At 42.3% G+C, this 19,742-nt stretch overlaps 2 protein-coding genes across 2 annotated transcripts; one reads left to right on the top strand and one right to left on the bottom strand.

The window, feature by feature from the left end:
* The first annotated feature begins 897 nt into the window (after positions 1-897).
* LOC139465470 (uncharacterized) lies at positions 898-1,731 on the top strand. The gene has a single exon (XM_071247197.1). It carries the CDS (start codon positions 898-900, stop codon positions 1,729-1,731), a length of 834 nt encoding a protein of 277 aa, XP_071103298.1.
* A 6,982-nt stretch (positions 1,732-8,713) lies between these two features.
* Positions 8,714-19,735, bottom strand: LOC139465482 (uncharacterized). The gene is made up of 7 exons (XM_071247206.1): positions 19,644-19,735; positions 17,891-18,124; positions 17,605-17,712; positions 17,281-17,408; positions 15,382-15,467; positions 11,918-11,998; positions 8,714-10,643 (listed from the first exon to the last, which is right to left on the bottom strand). The coding sequence occupies exons 2-7, from the start codon at positions 18,093-18,095 to the stop codon at positions 9,332-9,334; spliced, it is 1,920 nt and encodes a 639-aa protein (XP_071103307.1). The 5' UTR covers positions 18,096-18,124; positions 19,644-19,735; the 3' UTR covers positions 8,714-9,331.
* Between the last annotated feature and the right edge of the window lie 7 nt (positions 19,736-19,742).

Consider the following 19,742-nt stretch of genomic DNA (forward strand, 5'->3'; position numbering starts at 1 on the left):
TACATCCTTTACCGTAAGACACAGGCCAACAGGCTGTGTGGGTTTGTAACACTATCTGTAGGCCTATAAACCTACCCAGATGTTTGAGTCTACATGATAGAAATATGAATGAATCTAGGGGCTAAACATGCAGAAACCTAAAGAGACATTTAGGGGCCTAGTAATCCCGGTTTCCAGTTGGATAAAATGTAGTTTGACAGTCCCTATCTTTGTGTATTGTAGGGAAGAATAATATGTTATTCTTTTCCAATTGACCTGTTACTACATGTTGACAGCAATACTTGGCCCTACATCTGTCCTACCCAATTTCTTTTGGTTGGCGGACTGTCTTATGTTAGTAACTAATTAATGAAAGACTAGATTCGGGTTTAATTTGATTTATCTAGACCTTCCCTGACCAACCCCCAAAGTGAGAATGAGGCCCTTTTTAAAAGGTTTGAGGTTGGAATAAATCAATTACTGAAACACACCCAGTGATGAACATGTCACTTCAGCATCTCCTTGTACATTATTGACAATTTTGCACCAGGATAATTTTGTCCCAAATTTCCTTGTTTTTGAACATCCGGTCATTCACTGATTAATTTATTTCACAAATTCATTGGAAAAACAAGCATACCATTTCATACATGCATGGATTATATTTTACAGATTTCTCTTGTGAGACTTGAGTCTGGAGTTGACTACTCTAGCATAATCTTGAGTTGGCGCAAGAGAGATAAACTGTGAAGGTAACTCAAGTCATTTTTAGGCATTAGTATTAAACATTGTCCTTCTTAAAACTTTAAAGGCCTAGACAATATCACATCACTTGAAGTTTCTTTTCTCTTGATTTTGTCTTGTAAAATTTGCTTTTAATTTATAAACTTTATCTTTAACACACTTCAGGACAACAAGATGTTGTGTCCCAATGAGAGTTGGGTGAGTCAGGATGACTTTCAGCCTCGCTGTACCTGTCTCTACCCCCACACAACTTGGACTGATGCTGTCATCCCCTCAATCGCCACAAGAAGGTCCATCAGCCCCTCCAACCCTACCCCTAGGTCATTCATGTTTGACAGTAACAGCCCCAACAGCCCCAGCGGCAAGTTTCTAGAAAACCATGACTCCTTCCTTTATCCAGAATGTCCCAGATTTACTTCATTCTTTGACACCCCTGATCTAACATCAACATTTCTATCAGCCACTTCAGATATCTGGCCTGTCAGTCCAAGTGACGAGTCTCTCCCAGCCAGCACCAGCTCCAGCCTGACCAGCCTGAGTTCCACCAGTCTTACTGACCCCTTCCCCAGCTCTTCTACCCTTTTCAAGAATTCTGAGGAATTCCACAATGATCTTTTTCCCTCCCCATCTTCCAGCACCACCTGCTTGAACTATGGGCCTAAACCCAGCAGATCCCTGGAATCAGACATGTCAGGTTTCCCAGATGGCATCACCATCTCAGCTACAGTTTACAAAGACTTCTGGTTCTGTAAGATCTCTGACCCTTTTCAGTATGGACCAAGACTGACCTCAAGCACCACATCTCTCCCTGTCAGCCCAGTGAGCAGCTTCACCAACCTGAGCCAGTGTGAGGTGTCCTGCAGTCTGACCAGCCTAAGCCACCAAGGAGTGCCACTTCCAGTCCCTAGCAGGAGACCTGGACCCCTGAATAAGATGGTGGACAGGAAGAGAAAGAGAGATGAGGATGATGAGGTAGAGGTGAAGGTTTGTAAGAGGGCCAGGCTGTAGGTATGGTAGGTATGGTCAGATGTACATTGTTAATGTATGTCTGAAGCATCTATTTCAGTAAAATTAATTGCTATATTTTCAGTTCTCTACATTTAGCTTGCTTTGAATTGAAATGACTTTACTTGCTGCTATTATTCTTGTCATTTTGTGTGATATTGTAATACGTTTCATCTTTACTTAACTTTTCAAAATAGGTGCATGCTTCCTCTATAATTGCCAATGTGAATGTCACTACTCTAGTTTGTAATAACTAAAGCCCTATTCTTATCATTGTCTATAAACTGTGTTCCAATCAGCAATTGCTTCCTCTCATTGTTATTCTTCAGATCACGTCATTAACAGTCCTGCTGTTTCTCCCACTGTTCACAACATAGTGAACCTACATTGTTGTCACTTTCCATGCCACTGATTCTATCTCCTATTCCTGACCCTTAATTCTAGCCCCCCTTCATTTATTCATGCCCCTGCTAGTGGTTCTAACACCTGATCCTGCCCCTGCCAGTGGTTCTAGCACCTGATCCTGCCCCTGCCAGTGGTTCTAGCACCTGATCCTCCCCCTGACAGTGGTTGTAGTGCCTGATCCTCCCCCTGACAGTGGTTCTAGCACCTGATCCTCCCCCTGCCAGTGGTTCTAGTGACTGATCCTCCCCCTGCCAGTGGTTCTAGCACCTGATCCTCCCCCTGCCAGTGGTTGTAGTGCCAGAGCCTACCCTGCCAGTGGTTCTAGCACCTGATCCTCCCCCTGCCAGTGGTTGTAGTGCCGGATCCTACCCTGCCAGTGGTTCTTGCACCTGATCCTCCCCCTGCCAGTGGTTCTAGTTCCTGATCCTGCCCCTGTCATTGGTTCTAGTGCCTGATCCTGCCGCTATCAGTGGTTCTTGTGCCTAATCCTGCCCCTGTCAGTGGTTCTAGTGCCTGCTTGTGCCCATCAGTGGTTCTAGCACCTGATCCTCCCCCTGTCAGTGATTCTAGTGCCTGATCCTGCCGCTATCAGTGGTTCTAGTGCCTGATTCTGCCCCTGCCAGTGGTTGTAGTGCCGGATCCTGCCCCTGCCAGTGGTTGTATAGCCGGATCCTACCCTGTCAGTGGTTCTAGTGCCTGCTTGTGCCCATCAGTGGTTCTAGCACCAGATCCTCCCCCTGCCATTTATTCTAGTGCCTGATCCTGCCGCTATCAGTGGTTCTAGTGCCTGATCCTGCCCCTATCAGTGGTTCTAGTGCCTGATCCAGCCCTGCCAGTGGTTGTAGTGCCGGATCCTACCCTGCCAGTGGTTCTAGCACCTGATCCTGCCCCTGTCAGTGGTTCTAGTGCCTGATCCTGCCCCTATCAGTGGTTCTAGTGCCTGATCTTGCCCCTATCAGTGGTTCTAGTGCCTGATCCTGCCCCTGCCAGTGGTTCTAGTGCCGGATCCTACCCTGTCAGTGGTTCTAGTGCCTGATCCTGCCCCTGCCAGTGTTTCTAGTGCCGAATCCTACCCTGTCACTGGTCCTAGTGCCGGATCCTGACCCTATCAGTGGTTGTAGTGCCTGATCCTGCCCCTATCAGTGGTTGTAGTGCCGGATCCTACCCTGTCAGTGGTTCTAGTGCCCGATCCAGCCCTGCCAGTGGTTGTAGTGCCGGATCCTACCCTGCCAGTGGTTCTAGTGCCTGATCCTGCCCCTGCCAGTGGTTCTAGTGCCGGATCCTACCCTGTCAGTGGTTCTAGTGCCTGATCCTGCCCCTGCCAGTGTTTCTAGTGCCGGATCCTACCCTGTCACTGGTCCTAGTGCCCGATCCTGACCCTATCAGTGGTTGTAGTGCCTGATCCTGCCCCTATCAGTGGTTGTAGTGCCGGATCCTACCCTGTCAGTGGTTCTAGTGCCCGATCCTGCCCCTATCAGTGGTTCTAGTGCCGGATCCTGCCCCTATTAGTGGTTCTAGTGCCCGATCCTGCACCTATCAGTGGTGCTAGTGCCCGATCCTGACCCTGCCAGTGGTTGTAGTGCCTGATCCTCCCCCTGTCAGTGGTTGTAGTGCCGGATTCTACCCTGCCAGTGGTTGTAATGCCGGATCCTACCCTGACAGTGGTTCTAGCACCTGATCCTCCCCCTGCCAGTGGTTCTAGTGCCTTATCCTGCCCCTATCAGTGGTTCTAGTGCCTGATCCTTCCCCTGTCAGTGGTTCTAGTGCCAGATCCTGCCCCTATCAGTGGTTCCAGTGCCGGATCCTGCCCCTATTAGTGGTTCTAGTGCCCGATCCTTCCCCTGTCAGTGGTTCCAGTGCCGGATCCTACCCTGTCAGTGGTTCTAGCACCTGATCCTCCCTCTGACAGTGGTTCTAGTGCCTGATCCTGCCCTTATCAGTGGTTCTAGTGCCTGATCCTGCCCCTGTCAGTGGTTCTAGTGCCTGATCCTTCCCTTATCAGTGGTTCTAGTGCCTGATCCTGCCCCTGTCAGTGGTTCTAGTGCCTGATCCTCCCCCTGTCAGTGGTTCTAGTGCCAGATCCTGACCCTATCAGTGGTTGTAGTGCCTGATCCTGCCCCTATCAGTGGTTCTAGTGCCTGATCTTTCCCCTGTCAGTGGTTCTAGTGCCTGATCCTTCCCCTGTCAGTGGTTCTAGTGCCTAATCCTGCCACTACCAGTGGCTCTAGCAGCTCCTGACCCTAGTTCTAGCTCCTATTACCATGGTTACCTGGTTAAAGATACACATGATAAAAAATGTACGCTAAATGGTACTAAATGATAAGGATAATACAAACAACAATGCTTAAATAATCTCATATCTGGTGAGACGAATCTGGCATTTGCTTCAGGCTGGAAGACTTGTCCAGTACTATATGTGCAGGTAACAGATAGGTAAATACAGATACTAATAAATCAGTGTTAAAAAATAAAGTACACAATAAAATATATTGTTCAAAACTGACTGGTTGGAAATAAGTATAAACTTTTGTTTTAAAAACAATCTATGCAATAAAAAAAGGCTCATGTTTCAATTGTCTCAAATTCATAGACCAATTTCTGTTTGACATCAGATATAATTATCTATCATCCACTTATAAGATATAATGTTAAGTCACTGTTTAGTTAGGTTAGTAGTTTGTATGTAGGGTGTAAATAATCTGAAGATCAGTAAACATTAACTGTGTCAGATGAATTGACTACATGATGTGTTTTCTTATGATTATTAAAACATCCGTAAAGGTATCCATTCATATAATGTTAAAGTCAGGGCTAGTACAGGTGGTGTAGGCGTGGCTAGAAGGGGAGGTGGAGGCCACTGTTTAGCGAGGCTAGTGGTTTGTAAACAGTGTGTAAATAAGCTGAAGATCAGTTAACATTAAAATGAATTGCCTACATGGTGTATTTTCTTATGATTATTAAAACATCACTAAAGGTTAATTCGTATAATGTGGTTTGGGCGTGGCTAGAAGGGGAGGTGAAGGCCACTGTTTGGCTAGGCTAGTAGTTTGTATACAGTGTATAAAGTAGCTGAAAATCGGTAAACATTAATCAAATAAATGGAAAATATGATGTATTTTTATTATGAATATCAAAACATTAATAAAGGTGGAATCATAATTGTTGAATAAAAATATAATTGCATCTTTCTGTTGATTTATTCTTTAAAAATATAAATCTGTTTTAGAGAAATAAATCATAATATCTTTAGTTTATTTTTATCTATCTCCTTTGTTCATTCATGCTTCACAAACATAATCTGTTCAGGAAAATAAATCTTAATATCTAAAGTCTGTGTTTTTGTTGTCATTCATACCAAAGGCATTAGCACGGCAAATCGAACCACGGTCCTCGGCATGAGGAGCAAATGCTCTCCCACAAGGCTACTTCACTGCCCTTACCCTAGGCAGATGTGGGCTGAGACAGTGGAAAATGTGGTGGCATATCACAAACATGTGCCCTGGAGTGAAACTGGTCTCTTTGACCATTTATTCACAAGAAATGACGTTTCTCGTTTGTTTGTTTGTTTGTTTGTTTGTTGTATAACCACTGTATCAGTTAAGGTATATCTTGGTTGCCTGTAAATAATTGGGTCTGGGACGGATAATAGAGTGATTGATGTTATGAGCAACGATAGTTGGAGTACGATGCCATGCAATAAACACAAGAAACAAAATAAGGTTGCTGAATCTGGCCACCCAATACAAGAAGTTCCCTCGTGCATAGGTCACTGGGGATCTTTGCTAACCAGGGTTGTCCACTGGGGTCTGGAGACCATCGAGACAAATGGAGAATATATAGATAACGACAAAGTTTTCTGACAAGACCATAAACCTATCAAAAAGATTAAGATGAAAAAATTATAGTTACCGAGATAACTTTTTTCATTGTAAACCTTTACAGTACATGCTAAGCATTATTCCAACCTCACATATTGATATCACCCATTTTAACAATTTATAGGCGTTTATTATAAGTAAATAATGCTAGACCGGACTATGGCGTTTAGCCATTGATGTTTGGGGTCGTTTTTATGCAGTACACTATTGTTCTATCATTCTCAGAGGTGATAGATTTTGTTCAAGCAATCAACAAGCTATTTGTTCGTTTTTTGTTAACGGCCACACTCAGTAGTATTCCAGCTATATGACTCTGGCCTGTAATTATCGAGTCTTGACCAGGCAAACCAGTAAACCAGTATCCATTTAGTCACATAATACGACAAGGTTGTGCTGCTGGGGACCTATTCTGAAGGGTAAGAAGTCCATTTAAACATATCCTGTAATGTCAACAATCTTTATGTTGAGTAATCAGAAGACTCGGAGGAGAGAAACAAATTGTTTTAAAAATTTGTTTTATTCCACAACTGTGTAATTTAAGGGCCATCAGACCCATATGGTATCCATAAAAAAAAATCATAAAAAGAAAATATGCAAAAACTGTATCTGTCAAATGAGAGCGAGGTGAGTCGGGCTTTAAAGTTTTTCCCTCTCATAGTGACTGTGTGTGTGACTGCTCATACTGAGAAACCAAGATGCAGTTTAACATGGATTCCCAACTCACACACATTATACTGACTCCGACCCGGCCAGTTCTTGTTTTATCCTCTTAATGCTGAGCAGTAACAACAAGCACCACCGTCCAACAGCTCTTGGTATGAAGCGGCCAGGTCATTGAAACACTAATGAGTGAGTGAGTGTATCAGTGAGTGAGTGAGTGAGTGAGTGTATCAGTGAGTGAGTGAGTGAGTGACTGAGTGGGTGCCTGTGTGCGTGGGGAATGTTATTTCATGGTACACTTCACAATATATTACATCATTACGGACTACATAAGGTCAGCCATATCAGTTATAATTGTATGAAGCAGTAATGGTGATGTGGCTGGAATAATGCTAATAGTGGCTTGAAACCATCGCCACACTCTGGTATGTCCACTCCTAATTCATTTACTTCCAGTGATAAAGTATTATACAGCTTTTAGCAATATTCCTGCCATATCATGGTGGACACTAGGAATGGGCTTCACAGATAGTGAGTGAGTTGTGACTAATGCCATTTTTAACAGTAGTCCAGTTATATCAAGTGTCAGCTTAATGTAGGAGGAAAGCCTGAAGCGATGTAGATCTAAGACATTTTTTTCACTTTGGTAAAACCCACAATCATGGGTATGGTGCTGTCAACCTAGAAACATATCATTAGGAGCGAACCATGATTCAAAGCCCTTGTGATAGCTTCCTCGTGTGCAACTCTGTACAGCGAATTGTGGTGCCATAGAAGATTAGGCCACTCGTGCTCACACATAGTAAGCATGTGGGCAAACAAACCAACTATGGCCTAGACTACCCTACAGGCCCTCAAATACAAACAGGCTGCCATGATAAATATGCTGTAATAATTTTTTAATTTGAAGTTTACACGATATACGGCTTTTTAATTGGACGAGAGGTCGATCACATGACCGTGAAATTGACGTTCATAAGTGTATGAACGACACAATTTGACGTTCATACGTTTTTCACGAGACCGTGTTCTTTAAATGATGTAAACACTGAAGAACTACTTCCACATTCTTGGGGAAACCCCTGGGAATTCCCTAGCACGAAAACACACTTAAGCGTTCTTTCTGATCATTTAGAACCTTTATTCTTGGTCTCAGCGTTTCAGTATACATTGAGATTGTTCACGAATATCCTCGCTGCGGCCTATCCTAATGAACAAACGATGAAATGCACATCTAAACTATCGTAGTTTCGACTCGATCCGTGCCAAGGCTGACATTGACCGTCTCCAGCAATCTATGAATTTACCTTAGTGTCTGTTTGACGCATCTTTATTCACCTTTCATTGATCGGCCAGTTGATCAATGATGACTAACACATGTAACCGCCACACGTTCATTAACAACTTCGGAAATCTCTCCCGTCACGTTTATCGTGTCTGCCATTTTGACGTCTTGTACTTGATGTAAATGTATTACGACGCGCTGTCATTGTGACTGACTTACTGAGGTAGTTCTTTACAGACCTTTCTCATCTAATGAGGATATGATTTGAATTTGAACACATGTGCTGCTTAAGATGTTTCTGAAGAGCAAGTTGTGCATCCATACGCCCATGTCACCTCTCTTTTTGAGGAACTATTTTACTCCGCGATATAGCTGGTTGTTGTATGGCTGTCAGTGTAAACATGAAATCACACGTATGTAAATGAAATTGTGTTTAGATCTTGGCCTACATCGTTTGAGGTAAGAAATTGTGATGAAAAAATTATAAGAATTGACTTTCACGTTGTGTGAGTTCATTGGAGTATGAACCTTCATAGAGTGAGGGCCAAACATTGTATGAACGTCGTCGCAAGCTCCGACGTTCATACTGTTTGGCCCTCACTCTATGAAGGTTCATACTCCAATGAACTCACACAACGTGAAGGTCAATTCTTAAATATTATTGATTACAGCATAAAGCTACAATCAAATAAATAACAACACTGTGTACGTGGATCACAGTAAAACGTACTGTACAAAACACATAAAGTCAATGCTCCATGACTACAAAAACAACAAATTCATTGAGAATATTTCATTGTTTACCATGTTTACAGTAACCATACAATTATGCATTTGGGCCAGATTACAGGATAACATCCAGTGTGGTATTCCCCAGGCTGCATCAGATGGGATGTACCCACTATGTGATAACATAGCCACACTATGCACTTCAAACTCAACTGGACATATTGGATGGTCTGATAAAGATAACTTGATAAATATCGAAGTGTAGAAATATCACAACACTCGGCCACCCAACAACATATATCCTACATGGATATGATTTGACAGGCTTGCAAGCGTCTTCAGAGTCCACAAAGGAATATAGCAGTACCGAGGGTTACTACAGCCATGGTTCTATGATGGCTTTGTGAAATATCAACAGATACAGCAGGGGAAACTGATTTACCGCAAAGAAAATCCATGTACATTGTAACAAACTGAAGGCCTAGAAAACATCTTATTCAACAGTATGTATCAACATTTCCTCAGTGACACAAAGCTATATCTCAACAAAGTAAACCATAGTAGATAGCAGGTTAGTATATATGGTGCACATGGTGTACTTCAGATCAGGTGGTCATGTGATGTGTGGACCAGAAGGTGCCATCAGCTAGAGGCTGATATAAGTCTTTTCATTCATCCTGCGAGTCTTGGCACTAGGTTCCCCTGGAACTGCTGCCTGAAACTCAGCATCCTGACTGTTGTGGAATCCAGACAACCCTGACCCCAGACTGACAGCTTGATCTAGAGGATGGTGTGCTGTATTGGAGGTCAAGGTCAAGTTGTGTGAACTGTGACCTTGATGTGAGTGAGTCTGTGAGTTGAGCACCTCAACCTGTGCAGCCTGCACCTCAGACACAGAGTGTGTTCCGTGCATCTGTCCCTGGCCGCCCTGTGTCTGTACAGCAGGCAGCGACGTGGGAACCTGCATGTGTGTCTGCAGATGGGGCGGCTGTGGTGGCATCTGCAGCTGAGCCTGTTGTGTGGTGTGCACCAGAGGCTGGTGGACTCCCTGTAAGGTTTGTGTGGCCTGCATCGATGGATGGACCGTTGGTACGGTGATGGTACTCTGTCCATAACCCAAAGGCACTGCTTGTTGGTACTGTACACTGTCCAGTGGTAACTCTCCAAAACGTTTGTGGGTGTATGTCATTTCAGGTTGAACTGGTGGTGGAGGATTAGTCCAGTTCTGAGTCACAGGAGGGTAAACCACTTGTTGATTGGGTAACGAGTTGGGGCTCTGTAACACCTGTCCTGATTGGTCAACTACAGCTATAGTCTGCTGTGAAGTTCCTTCATCCAATATCTGCTGTTCAATCAGTTTCTGTACAACTCGTTCACGACTGAAATCTTTGAGAGGTTGTGGTTCCTGACATGGTTTTGTTGTAGAAGGCTTGGGAGGAGGAACTTCGGGTCGAACAGTTAGTTTAGTAGCTGACGGTTTAAAATCCTTCAGCTCACTGTCCTTGCCAGTCAAATCAGACAGAGTTGATGATTTGGACTCATTTTTCACTGATTTCATATTCTTATTCTCAGCCACCTCTGTTTGTGCCTTGTTTTCAATATCATTCCCTTGTTCTGAACCTTGACTTGACCACCCTTTGATGTAACCTTTGTAATCTGGAAACAATTCTTTGTCCAGTATCACATAGTTTGATATTTTCTTGTTTACCGAGTGTTCTGAACTTATTGTAACCACTGGACGTTCAAAATCTGGAATATCCACATTGAGAATCTTGCACACCCTCGTCATGACTTCATCCACATATGCCCATATTCTTAGTTTTGCATACTTGTCGTGCTTTGTGGGCTGAAGATTGACGATAGCTAGCTTCCCTCCACTACCCACTGTCATCATAGGCAGGTTCCCACTCGGAACAATCTGTAACGATGTGCCTAAACACAAGCTGAGGTCCGCCTTCCTATGATGAAAAACATAATTGACATAAAGGACCGGTCATTTTATTACCAAGAATACTGAGAATGCTCTGAAGATCAGTTATAAGTTATAAAGCTTGTGATTTTGTGTCAACCCAACATCTGAAATTACTAGACAATTTCTTTCATGACACTTTGAGTGTGAGTGTTCGTTTGCTGTCAGATTCAGCCGTCAGCAATATGCCAGCTGTATATGATCTGTTAATAATTGAGTCTGGAGTAGACAAACCAGTGACCGATATCATGAACAACATACAATGACATGCAATCATAGCGCCTGACCAGCCGATCCATACAGTCGCCTGTTACAACAAGCATAGACACTGGAGAACTATTCTAACCTGGGGTCCCCAGAGGGTTACTACTAAAGCGAATGATGTTTTTAATCTCGCCCGTGAAGAGATCATCCCTTTAATAAACATACAGTTGTATTACACATTGAGTAATAACAAAGCGTGTGCTTACGTACTGCAAGAATTGTTTCTCTGTTGGATCTTGCAACAAAATTCCACATATTACGTCATAGGGTATTGTGACATGAGTGTAAATGTTGTGATGTAGGGTCCTGTTCCAAAAGGCGATTGTAGCGCAATGACAGTCGTAAGTCAATGTTAAAGTATGGGAGTCACGATAACCTTAGTGCTATGATAGCTTTGAAGAAGGGACCCCTGAATTCTAAAGGTAGGCAGTTGTTCGGTATTAAATTGGATTATGATGTCGATTACATAAATGTTTTCCTATTCATACACAACAGTGAAATATTAAGAAAAATTAATAAATAAAATACAAAACTCGCTCCCGTTGTCATCATGGTCATACCGGTTCTAATACCAATTTATTTAACTCATGAATAGTTCTCGTATCTCACTCCCTTTTGCTCGTCTGACATCAGAGTTTCATAAAATTGGTATTACATAGGAGCTCATTTAGTATTCTTTACTTGGGCCACACACAGTCACACATTTTAAGCTGCCCCTTATGACAAACATTGGATGCTTGGGACTTAGTATTCCTGGACCCCATGCAATGAATCTGAAGATGATCACTATCGGTATCACACAAGCATTATGATCATAGATATATCGGCTGTAATGGAGCCAGAGACAATGAGGGAAGAGCAGTCCTGGACATGTTGGCGGGTGTTGAGAACACACATCATAAAATGTTAGACACCTGCATACCTTGGAGGAGTGTCGCGTACATTAAGGAAGGAAATCTAAACATACACAGATATGTGTACAAACTGTTGACAGCTTACTTGGATTCTATCTCTGCCTGTTTGAGGTCCTGTTCAGGAAGTGAGTCCTCCCAATCCAAGATGGTGTCCGTCAGCTTACCTCTACACAGAAAAGTGAAATATTGAAAATTTAAAAATGAATTTAAATATATATATTTACTTATCCTATCACATACTATGCATCTCTTCCTTCTTCTTTTGATCCTGGTGCGCAAATGTCCTAAATCCAAGTTTCCAGCTTCACAAAACACTACAATCCAATATGTCCGAGCATCACCACGGTCACCACTTAAACAATGGGTCATGCACCACCTGTACGGCTTGATCATCTGACATACCCTGCCATTCCATTCTCTTTCTTAGAACGGACAGGCTGGTGTTACTGTGATGTGGGGATGTTTGGGTGGGCACATAGTCTGGGAAATAGGATAAGAATATAAATATACAATTTATTTATAATTTTTTAAAACTTGTCCTATCTCACACTAAGCATTTATCCTATGGTTGGACGGTGGGGCGCAGAAACCCTAGCCTGTAGAGACTACAACCATGCAAGGTACACGAGGAAGCCGGTGCTAAACACTGTTACAATCAGAAACATTCTTATCATGTTTAGTGTCGCAAAGACAAGAGCTCGTGAATTGGTGAAACAAACCCCTTTGTGTTACTAGGACACAGAGATGATGATAGTCGGTAACTCATACGTTATGTGTCTTCATGCAGGACGTCAACCCATGAGAAATTAGAATGACTGCATAACTCTGAACTAGGGAAACCTATTCAGCTAAGATTTGTAACCACTTCCATTGAGAAAGTTGAAACACAATTTCTCTGGCCAATCGGTTCTACAAGACATGCCTCACACGTCATTTCTGATGGACAGTCTTACTTAGGCATGCCGCTGTTGCTAGGGCTGGTAGAAACACCATCTTCAGTGTGATCCCAGGTAGGATCAGGTCATCGGGTGTTTGTAACCGGGGTAGGGTCAGGTCATCAGGTTTTTGGTGCCAGGGTAGGGTCAGGCCATTGGGTGTTTTGTACCTGGGTAGGGTCAGGTTATCGGGTGTTTGGTACCCGGGTAGGGTCAGGTCATCAGGTATTTGGTGCCAGGGTAGGGTCAGGTCATCGGGTGTTTTGTACCCGGGTAGGGTCAGGTCATTGAGTGTTTGGTGCAGGGGTAGTGTCAGGCCATTGGGTGTTTTGTACCCGGGTAGGGTCAGGTTATCGGTTGTTTGGTACCCCGGTAGGGTCAGGCCATTGGGTGTTTTGTACCCGGGTAGGGTCAAGTTATCGGGTGTTTGGTACCCGGGTAGGGTCAGGTCATTGGGTGTTTTGTACCGGGGTCTGGTCAGGTTATCGGGTGTTTTGTACCCGGGTAGGGTCAGGTCATTGAGTGTTTGGTACCGGGGTGGGGTCAGGTTATCGGGTGTTTGGTACCCGGGTAGGGTCAGGCCATTGGGTGTTTTGTACCCGGGTAGGGTCAGGTTATCGGGTGTTTTGTACCCGGGTAGGGTCAGGTTATCGGGTGTTTGGTACCCGGGTAGGGTCAGGTTATCGGGTGTTTGGTACCCGGGTAGGGTCAGGTTATCGGGTGTTTGGTACCCGGGTAGTAACTATAGACTCATCCCAGCCTTAATAATGATGTGACGGTTGCTGTTTTGGCAGGCTTGACCTCTGGAACAAATGATCTGACAGCTACTTGAGTGACATGTTTAGGTTTCTTGTTAGTGGAAGGTCCATACTCCGTGTTCTTCGGTACAGATCATTGATCGTTGGTCAATAATGTGCTTGCGACATTTGCGAAGATAATTACAAAAATCTTTCCACTGTAGTTGTCTGCATTGTGAACATTTGGCGGACAACTTGCATTGTCCACGACAATCACAGCAGTTGGAGTGAGGGTCTACTGACAAAAAAATATGATTGCTATTTGTGCATGGGCATTTCTCCATGTTAAACCAATCTCATTAAAATCAGACATTAGTTCTCGCTACTGCTAAACAAAGATCTGAGGACATCCCATTACGGGTCACGTCAGAACGACCTTTCATCCAACCAATCAGTGCGTCGCTTACCAGATTATGAAAGTGACATTCGGAATGTGATTTAATCATGCAATCTCGAAAACTTTAACATGGGCTATTCCGAACGATAGTTACAGGTTTAACAACTGAATCCTTACAATCTAGACCATCTATTAGTCATTCCAGAATGTTTTTTTCATTCCGGTTTCAAATTTGTAATCTAGAATTAGTCAAAAGATGTTTCGAAGCGTAGTTGCCAATTTGAAATTTGTGCCGTAAAGCACGAGAAAGCTGCCTTCTGATTGGTCATTCCATTGGTTGGTCAAAGTTTGTGCAAAGTCGGTCTGACATGACCCGTAATGGGATGTCCTCAGATCTTTGTTTAGCAGTAGCGAGAACTAAGATCTGATTTTAATGAGATTGATGTTAAACTGACTGATATGTTGCAGCTGTCTGAGGAAGATTCACAAGAAAACAAAAAACAAAATATACTTCTCCATTGATTCAAAACCCGTCCCCACACTGTGGCGATAAGAAAGAGAATGATGTGGCAGGGTATGTCAGGTGATCAGGTTGCATGGGATTGCAGTGGTTGATGACCCATTGTTTAGGTGGGGACAATGGTGATGCTAGGATGTGTTCGGGTGTAGTGTTTTTTTAAGCTGGAATCTCGGTTTTAGGACATTTCCACACCAGGATCAAAAGAAGAAGGAAGAAATGCATTGTGTGAGATAGGAAAGTTTACAAATTAAACATTACCATCAAACATACACATGAAATTCAACAACTTTAATCTAATAAGTGCCTGAGCTTTGTTAAACTGTTTACTATTTAGAAATCCATGGTACATGGTATTAAAAATAATGTCTCAAGATTCAAAACGAGAACCTTATTCCAGTTCAGACACCTTATGAAGCACAAGCACCTGAAATTGTACACTTGAGTTTACAAAAGAGAATAGATAGAGACTGTTCACCACTTTTAGTAATCAGCAATATGACAAGGGGGACCCCAGAAATGGGCTGGTCACATTGTCCCATATGAGGTGAACTTGGGTTCAACGTCGCGTCCAAGATTATTGCACTTATATAGCGACGTGCATGGTGTGTGTGTGTGTGTGTGTGGCTGTTTGTAATAGTTCGGACTGATGCCGATTTATAGTGCTAGACCACTGAGATACCATGCCGCAGTTTAACATGAATACCCCACTCAGACACAGTATACTGACTCCGAGCCGACCAGTCCTTGTTTTAGCCCCTTAATGCCGAGCGCCAGACAGGGTAACAACAAGTACCATCTTTTAACGTCTTTGGGTATGACGCGGCCGGGGATCGAACCCCATACCTTCCGCTCTCCGGGCTGACGCTTTGTCCCATATGAGGAAATAAACCCCCTGGGCTTCGGTATGATGAGTGACCACTCAGCCCCTAGGGGCCCCCGATGAGAATGTTTCATGTTTACCTGCAGCGCCCCCTGGATTTAGACTGAGTACAACTCCTCCCAGTCAGCTTCAGACCCATGGTCGGGGTGCAGGTGCTCAGTATGTACTGTAAACAATGGGGGTTAGATATGTCAACATGGTAACATCAATAATAACTTTAAAAGGTGATGTGGTGGAAAGAAAATATCTCCAGAATACCAGACATTTTTTTCATTCAATCAACACATGTTTAGTCAACTATTTTGTTTTGTTTGTTGTTTTATGCCACACTCAGCAATGTTCAGCTATATGATGACTATCTGTAAATAATGGAGTCTGGACCAGACAATACGTGATTGACATCATGTGCATCAATCTAATCAACTGGGATACGATGACATGCATCAACCGAGTCAGATAGCCTGAACGCACGTTAGTCACCTGTTACGCCAAGCATGGGTTGCTGAGTACCACTTCTAACCCAAATCTTTGGGGAAATTATGTACACGATTGGGATTATCCCTTGGCCAGCTGCTGGACAAGTAGGAAGTCACCGTTTATGGTACCCATACAAGATGATAGTCATACAAAGAACTAGTTACAGATACTAATTGTTATTTTAATTATTCAAAATGCCAGGATCCCATGTTGCTTTGTACACTCAGCAATGTCATCTTTCCAAGGCAAGAGAGTTAACTGACTTTAAAAGTCCAGGCCAAACTAGGCTGGAATTCCTGGGCTCTATCGTAGCGCCTCCAGTGGCTATCGTGAGTTATGCCCTTTCTAAGCATTTCCTATGGACCAATCATATTTCACCTTTCGTATCACTTCCATTTGTTTCAAACAAAATGGCCACGCCCAGTCAAGACAATCTGATCGATAATCAAGACCTATATTGTGATAAAACGGGTCTTACATGCGAGCACTTTGATTAAAAACATGAAAGGATTTGGAAAATATCGGTTGACAATGAGTTGGCGGTGCACATGCTTTGCAAATCCTGCAACTGACCAGAATCTCCACGACAACTGGATTTCGATTTCGTTGAGAGATTTTAATTGGACTATGCATAGACTCGTTAGTCCAGCCAAAATGTAACTCCATTATACCGGCCAAGTTTGGCAAGGGTGGAAACTGGAGTTTTATAGTCAGTTAACTCTCTTGCCTCGGGAAGATGCAGCAATGTATGCAATGTTATTTTTGTAGGATTACCAGAAATAGAACCAGTTAGACTGACCACTTCCTGATGTATCTGTATAGCTGCTAAGCATCACAAAAAAAACAGTAGATAGACTCTGCAACCCAGACTAAATATCAGCCAATGAAAACATGTGTCATGCACTGCTGCACCATTGCAACAGTAGCTTCAGGCCAAATAGTTTTGTTTAGGAATCCGATCAGTGTGTGATCTTTTCAGCACTTTCATTTGGTCATTTAAATACTTTCTACGAATGTTATGATATTTTTCCTCTCGGAATTGACTTAAGTATCTAGGAAAATTGCTATTTGCAACAAAATCACAATCAATGTTTTCATTTTACTTGCCCTTTAAAGAGCCATATATTTCATGAACCCCTTTCATAGGCTTATGATCACTAACACTAAATCCATGAGAATTGTACTCAACAGAAATAAAATTACTGGATGCTCATTTGGCAATAACAATAACATTAATAAATATTTTGAAGGAAAATGAGTTACTTCAAACCATGGTAAACAGGCTGTTTAAAAACACACACAGCAAAAGAGCATCTGATAACATGATTTGTTTGCATGTTGATTTACGTTGCAGTCAATAACATTCCATGAAAATAAACAATTAAAGCAATTTGATCAAGGACACTTGTACAATAACAGTGACAGCAACATCTTTATATGACAGAGATGTGTGTCGGTGACAAAGACTGCAAGAAGGGAAGGATGTTATATTGTACAGTCACCTGGGTGCCACATTTATTACACTCTTCCACAAACATGTTGCCATGGAGTTCGGAGAGTCGACTGACTGGATACCCCGAGCGGATGTGAAGTCCATCCACGTTCTGGCTCACTGTGTACTTCAGCATATCTATAGCAAATATCAACAAACGAAATAACAACAAAACCAAAACAGGACTTTCTTCAAAAACAAATTATTATTTTCCTCTATAACATTCATGTATGGCAGGTATAGTAATGTAACAGTATGGATTCTCAGATGTATCTTCTATTGATTTTCTTTCTAAACTTTACTTGTTACTTCAGGGAAAGATGGTTTGTCTCACTCTTTTTCTCCAATCCAACAAGTGCCATATGTGTACTGGTGGGACGAGCTGATTCAAATGTCACATTAAAGTGTGGTTGTTCCCCTTTCTTCTCCAGGGTCCACACACCTGCAATCAAATATAATGATTAGATAAAAATAATCAACTAAACACTAACTCAAACTGAGACTGCCCACATGGAAAATCTGGATTGTATAAAAGTACAACTGAGCACATGTGGTTGGTTAAATTGGCAAGTCATTCAACATTCATAAAGAAGATTTGGAATCAAAAAAACAAATTTTACCTTTGGGGCCTCTAAAGTCTGGGATTCCAGCTGAAGTGCTAATACCAGCTCCTGTGTGAACGACAAAATGGCGACTTATCCTAATCATGTCGGCCAACTCTCTGATTTTCGATTCCAGGATGTCCGGCGGGTCATATTTCTCTGGCATCCCACACTTGCCCTTATTGTCGTATGGGGACAAGCCTGCAGCATAGTTTACAGACATTCCTCTCTCGTACTTTTCTTGAACAAGATCTGCAAGAAATTTTATTCAACATTTGTTCAAAGAGGTCAAATTTTGTGGATTTTTGTTTGTTTTATGGTTCAGACAGGAATATTCAAACTCTATCATATCATTAAGACTGGACCAGACAAACCAGTGGTTGATATTATGATCAGCTTGCCACACTGTGGATGTAAGATGAAAAGTCATCAAGTGATCAAGAAGTGCTGGGCAGCTATTCAAACCTGGAACCCTTTGGGAGTCATGGCGAAGGAAACAGAGAAATTTGTTCTAAATACTGTACCTTGATCTACCTCTGTATTTAATACATGAGTCAGTACGGTTGTATGCTGCAATTAGCATTGAAGCAATATTAATATTTTAATTAGCCAGTAGCATAAAAAAAATTCAAAGAGGCTTTGATGATAATCATGTTAGTTGTTTAACGTCGCATTCAGCAGTATTACAGATATATGATAGCTGGCGGTAGATAATCAAGTCTAGACCAGACAATCCTGTGATTGATATTGTGAGCAACATTTCACGTAATCAACTAAGTCACTGAGTGTGACCACTTGATCCAATTTGTTGCCTCTTATGACAGCATGTGTTGTTGGGGACCAATTCTAAAAAGGAATCCCCCCTGAAGAGCTAATAATCATGATAATAGTCAGCAAATTAAGATCAGAAATTTCTGAAATTGAAGTCTGATCGATTAACACCCCAAACATTTAATTTTGCACCACCAATGTGAACTGGCATTGTCATGTATAAGTATATTTATATTCTCCAGATCCCGTTGAACATATTGAACAATCTTAGAGCTATGAATAAGAGTGCAGTAAACATGTAAATAATCAAGCATTAAAGAATATAACCAATGGCTGACAGCATGAGCAGCGATGGCACATGATGGGCAATGTCACACATTGATGATTGAGCTGAGGATGTATTCTGACCCAAATTTGGATAAGTACAAATATGAAACTTAGTTCGCACTTACAACTTGTTAAAAAAAGGAAATAGCACCTGTACCAAAATGTTGCAATGAAAATAAAGAAGTTGAAATCCTTGTCAACCCCCGTCTTCATTGATACCACAGCTTCTAAAAAGCCACTCATACAAGCGAAACATTGCGGGGAACCTATTCTGATGTGGTATCTAAACCCTGCTGGGGCTTAGCACCAAGACTATGATATGTGTTCTCAAGTTTAGGAGTTAATCCAGTTGTAGCACCATATCACTTTGTGAAATTGGCAAAGACATTTAAAACAATTCCTTTCTAATGATTGACTAAATCAAATAATCTCAAAATGATTGAGCTCCAAAGGCAATATATGCCTTCATTCAATTCAGTTTATTCGTTGTATGTTATACCATCGTCCAAATAGACATTGTATGAATTGAATGTGTTGGTTGCTAGTATGCCAAGAATGAATGGAATGAATACCATCGTCAATAGAATCTACACTCAGTTCGTTTGTGTACAAAAAGCTTCACCGGATCGCGCGTTGAAACGCCATGGCGAAGTCAAAATGTGAAAATACTTACTGCAAGTGTGATTAATATTATCGTTCAAAGCTTCTTAATTACTGTATAGGGAAACACGCACGAAATAATGCCCATTTAGAACAATACATTGTCGGAAGT

Source organism: Haliotis cracherodii, unplaced genomic scaffold (genome assembly GCF_022045235.1).
Source record: "Haliotis cracherodii isolate W230 unplaced genomic scaffold, xgHalCrac1.p SCAF_1, whole genome shotgun sequence".
Taxonomy (NCBI): domain Eukaryota; kingdom Metazoa; phylum Mollusca; class Gastropoda; order Lepetellida; family Haliotidae; genus Haliotis; species Haliotis cracherodii.

What these genes read in the sequence shown, in the direction of transcription:
- LOC139465470 (XM_071247197.1), top strand. Translation starts at nt 898, where the DNA reads ATGTTGTGTCCCAATGAGAGTTGGGTGAGTCAGGATGACTTTCAGCCT.
- LOC139465482 (XM_071247206.1), bottom strand. Translation starts at nt 18,095, where the DNA reads ATGTCTGTAAACTATGCTGCAGGCTTGTCCCCATACGACAATAAGGGC. An exon ending in GTAATAAATGTGGCACCCAG is followed by an intron (nt 15,468 to 17,280) that starts GTGACTGTACAA and finishes CATTGTTTACAG; the next exon opens with TACATACTGAGCACCTGCAC. An exon ending in AAATCCAGGGGGCGCTGCAG is followed by an intron (nt 11,999 to 15,381) that starts GTAAACATGAAA and finishes TTTTCTGTGTAG; the next exon opens with AGGTAAGCTGACGGACACCA.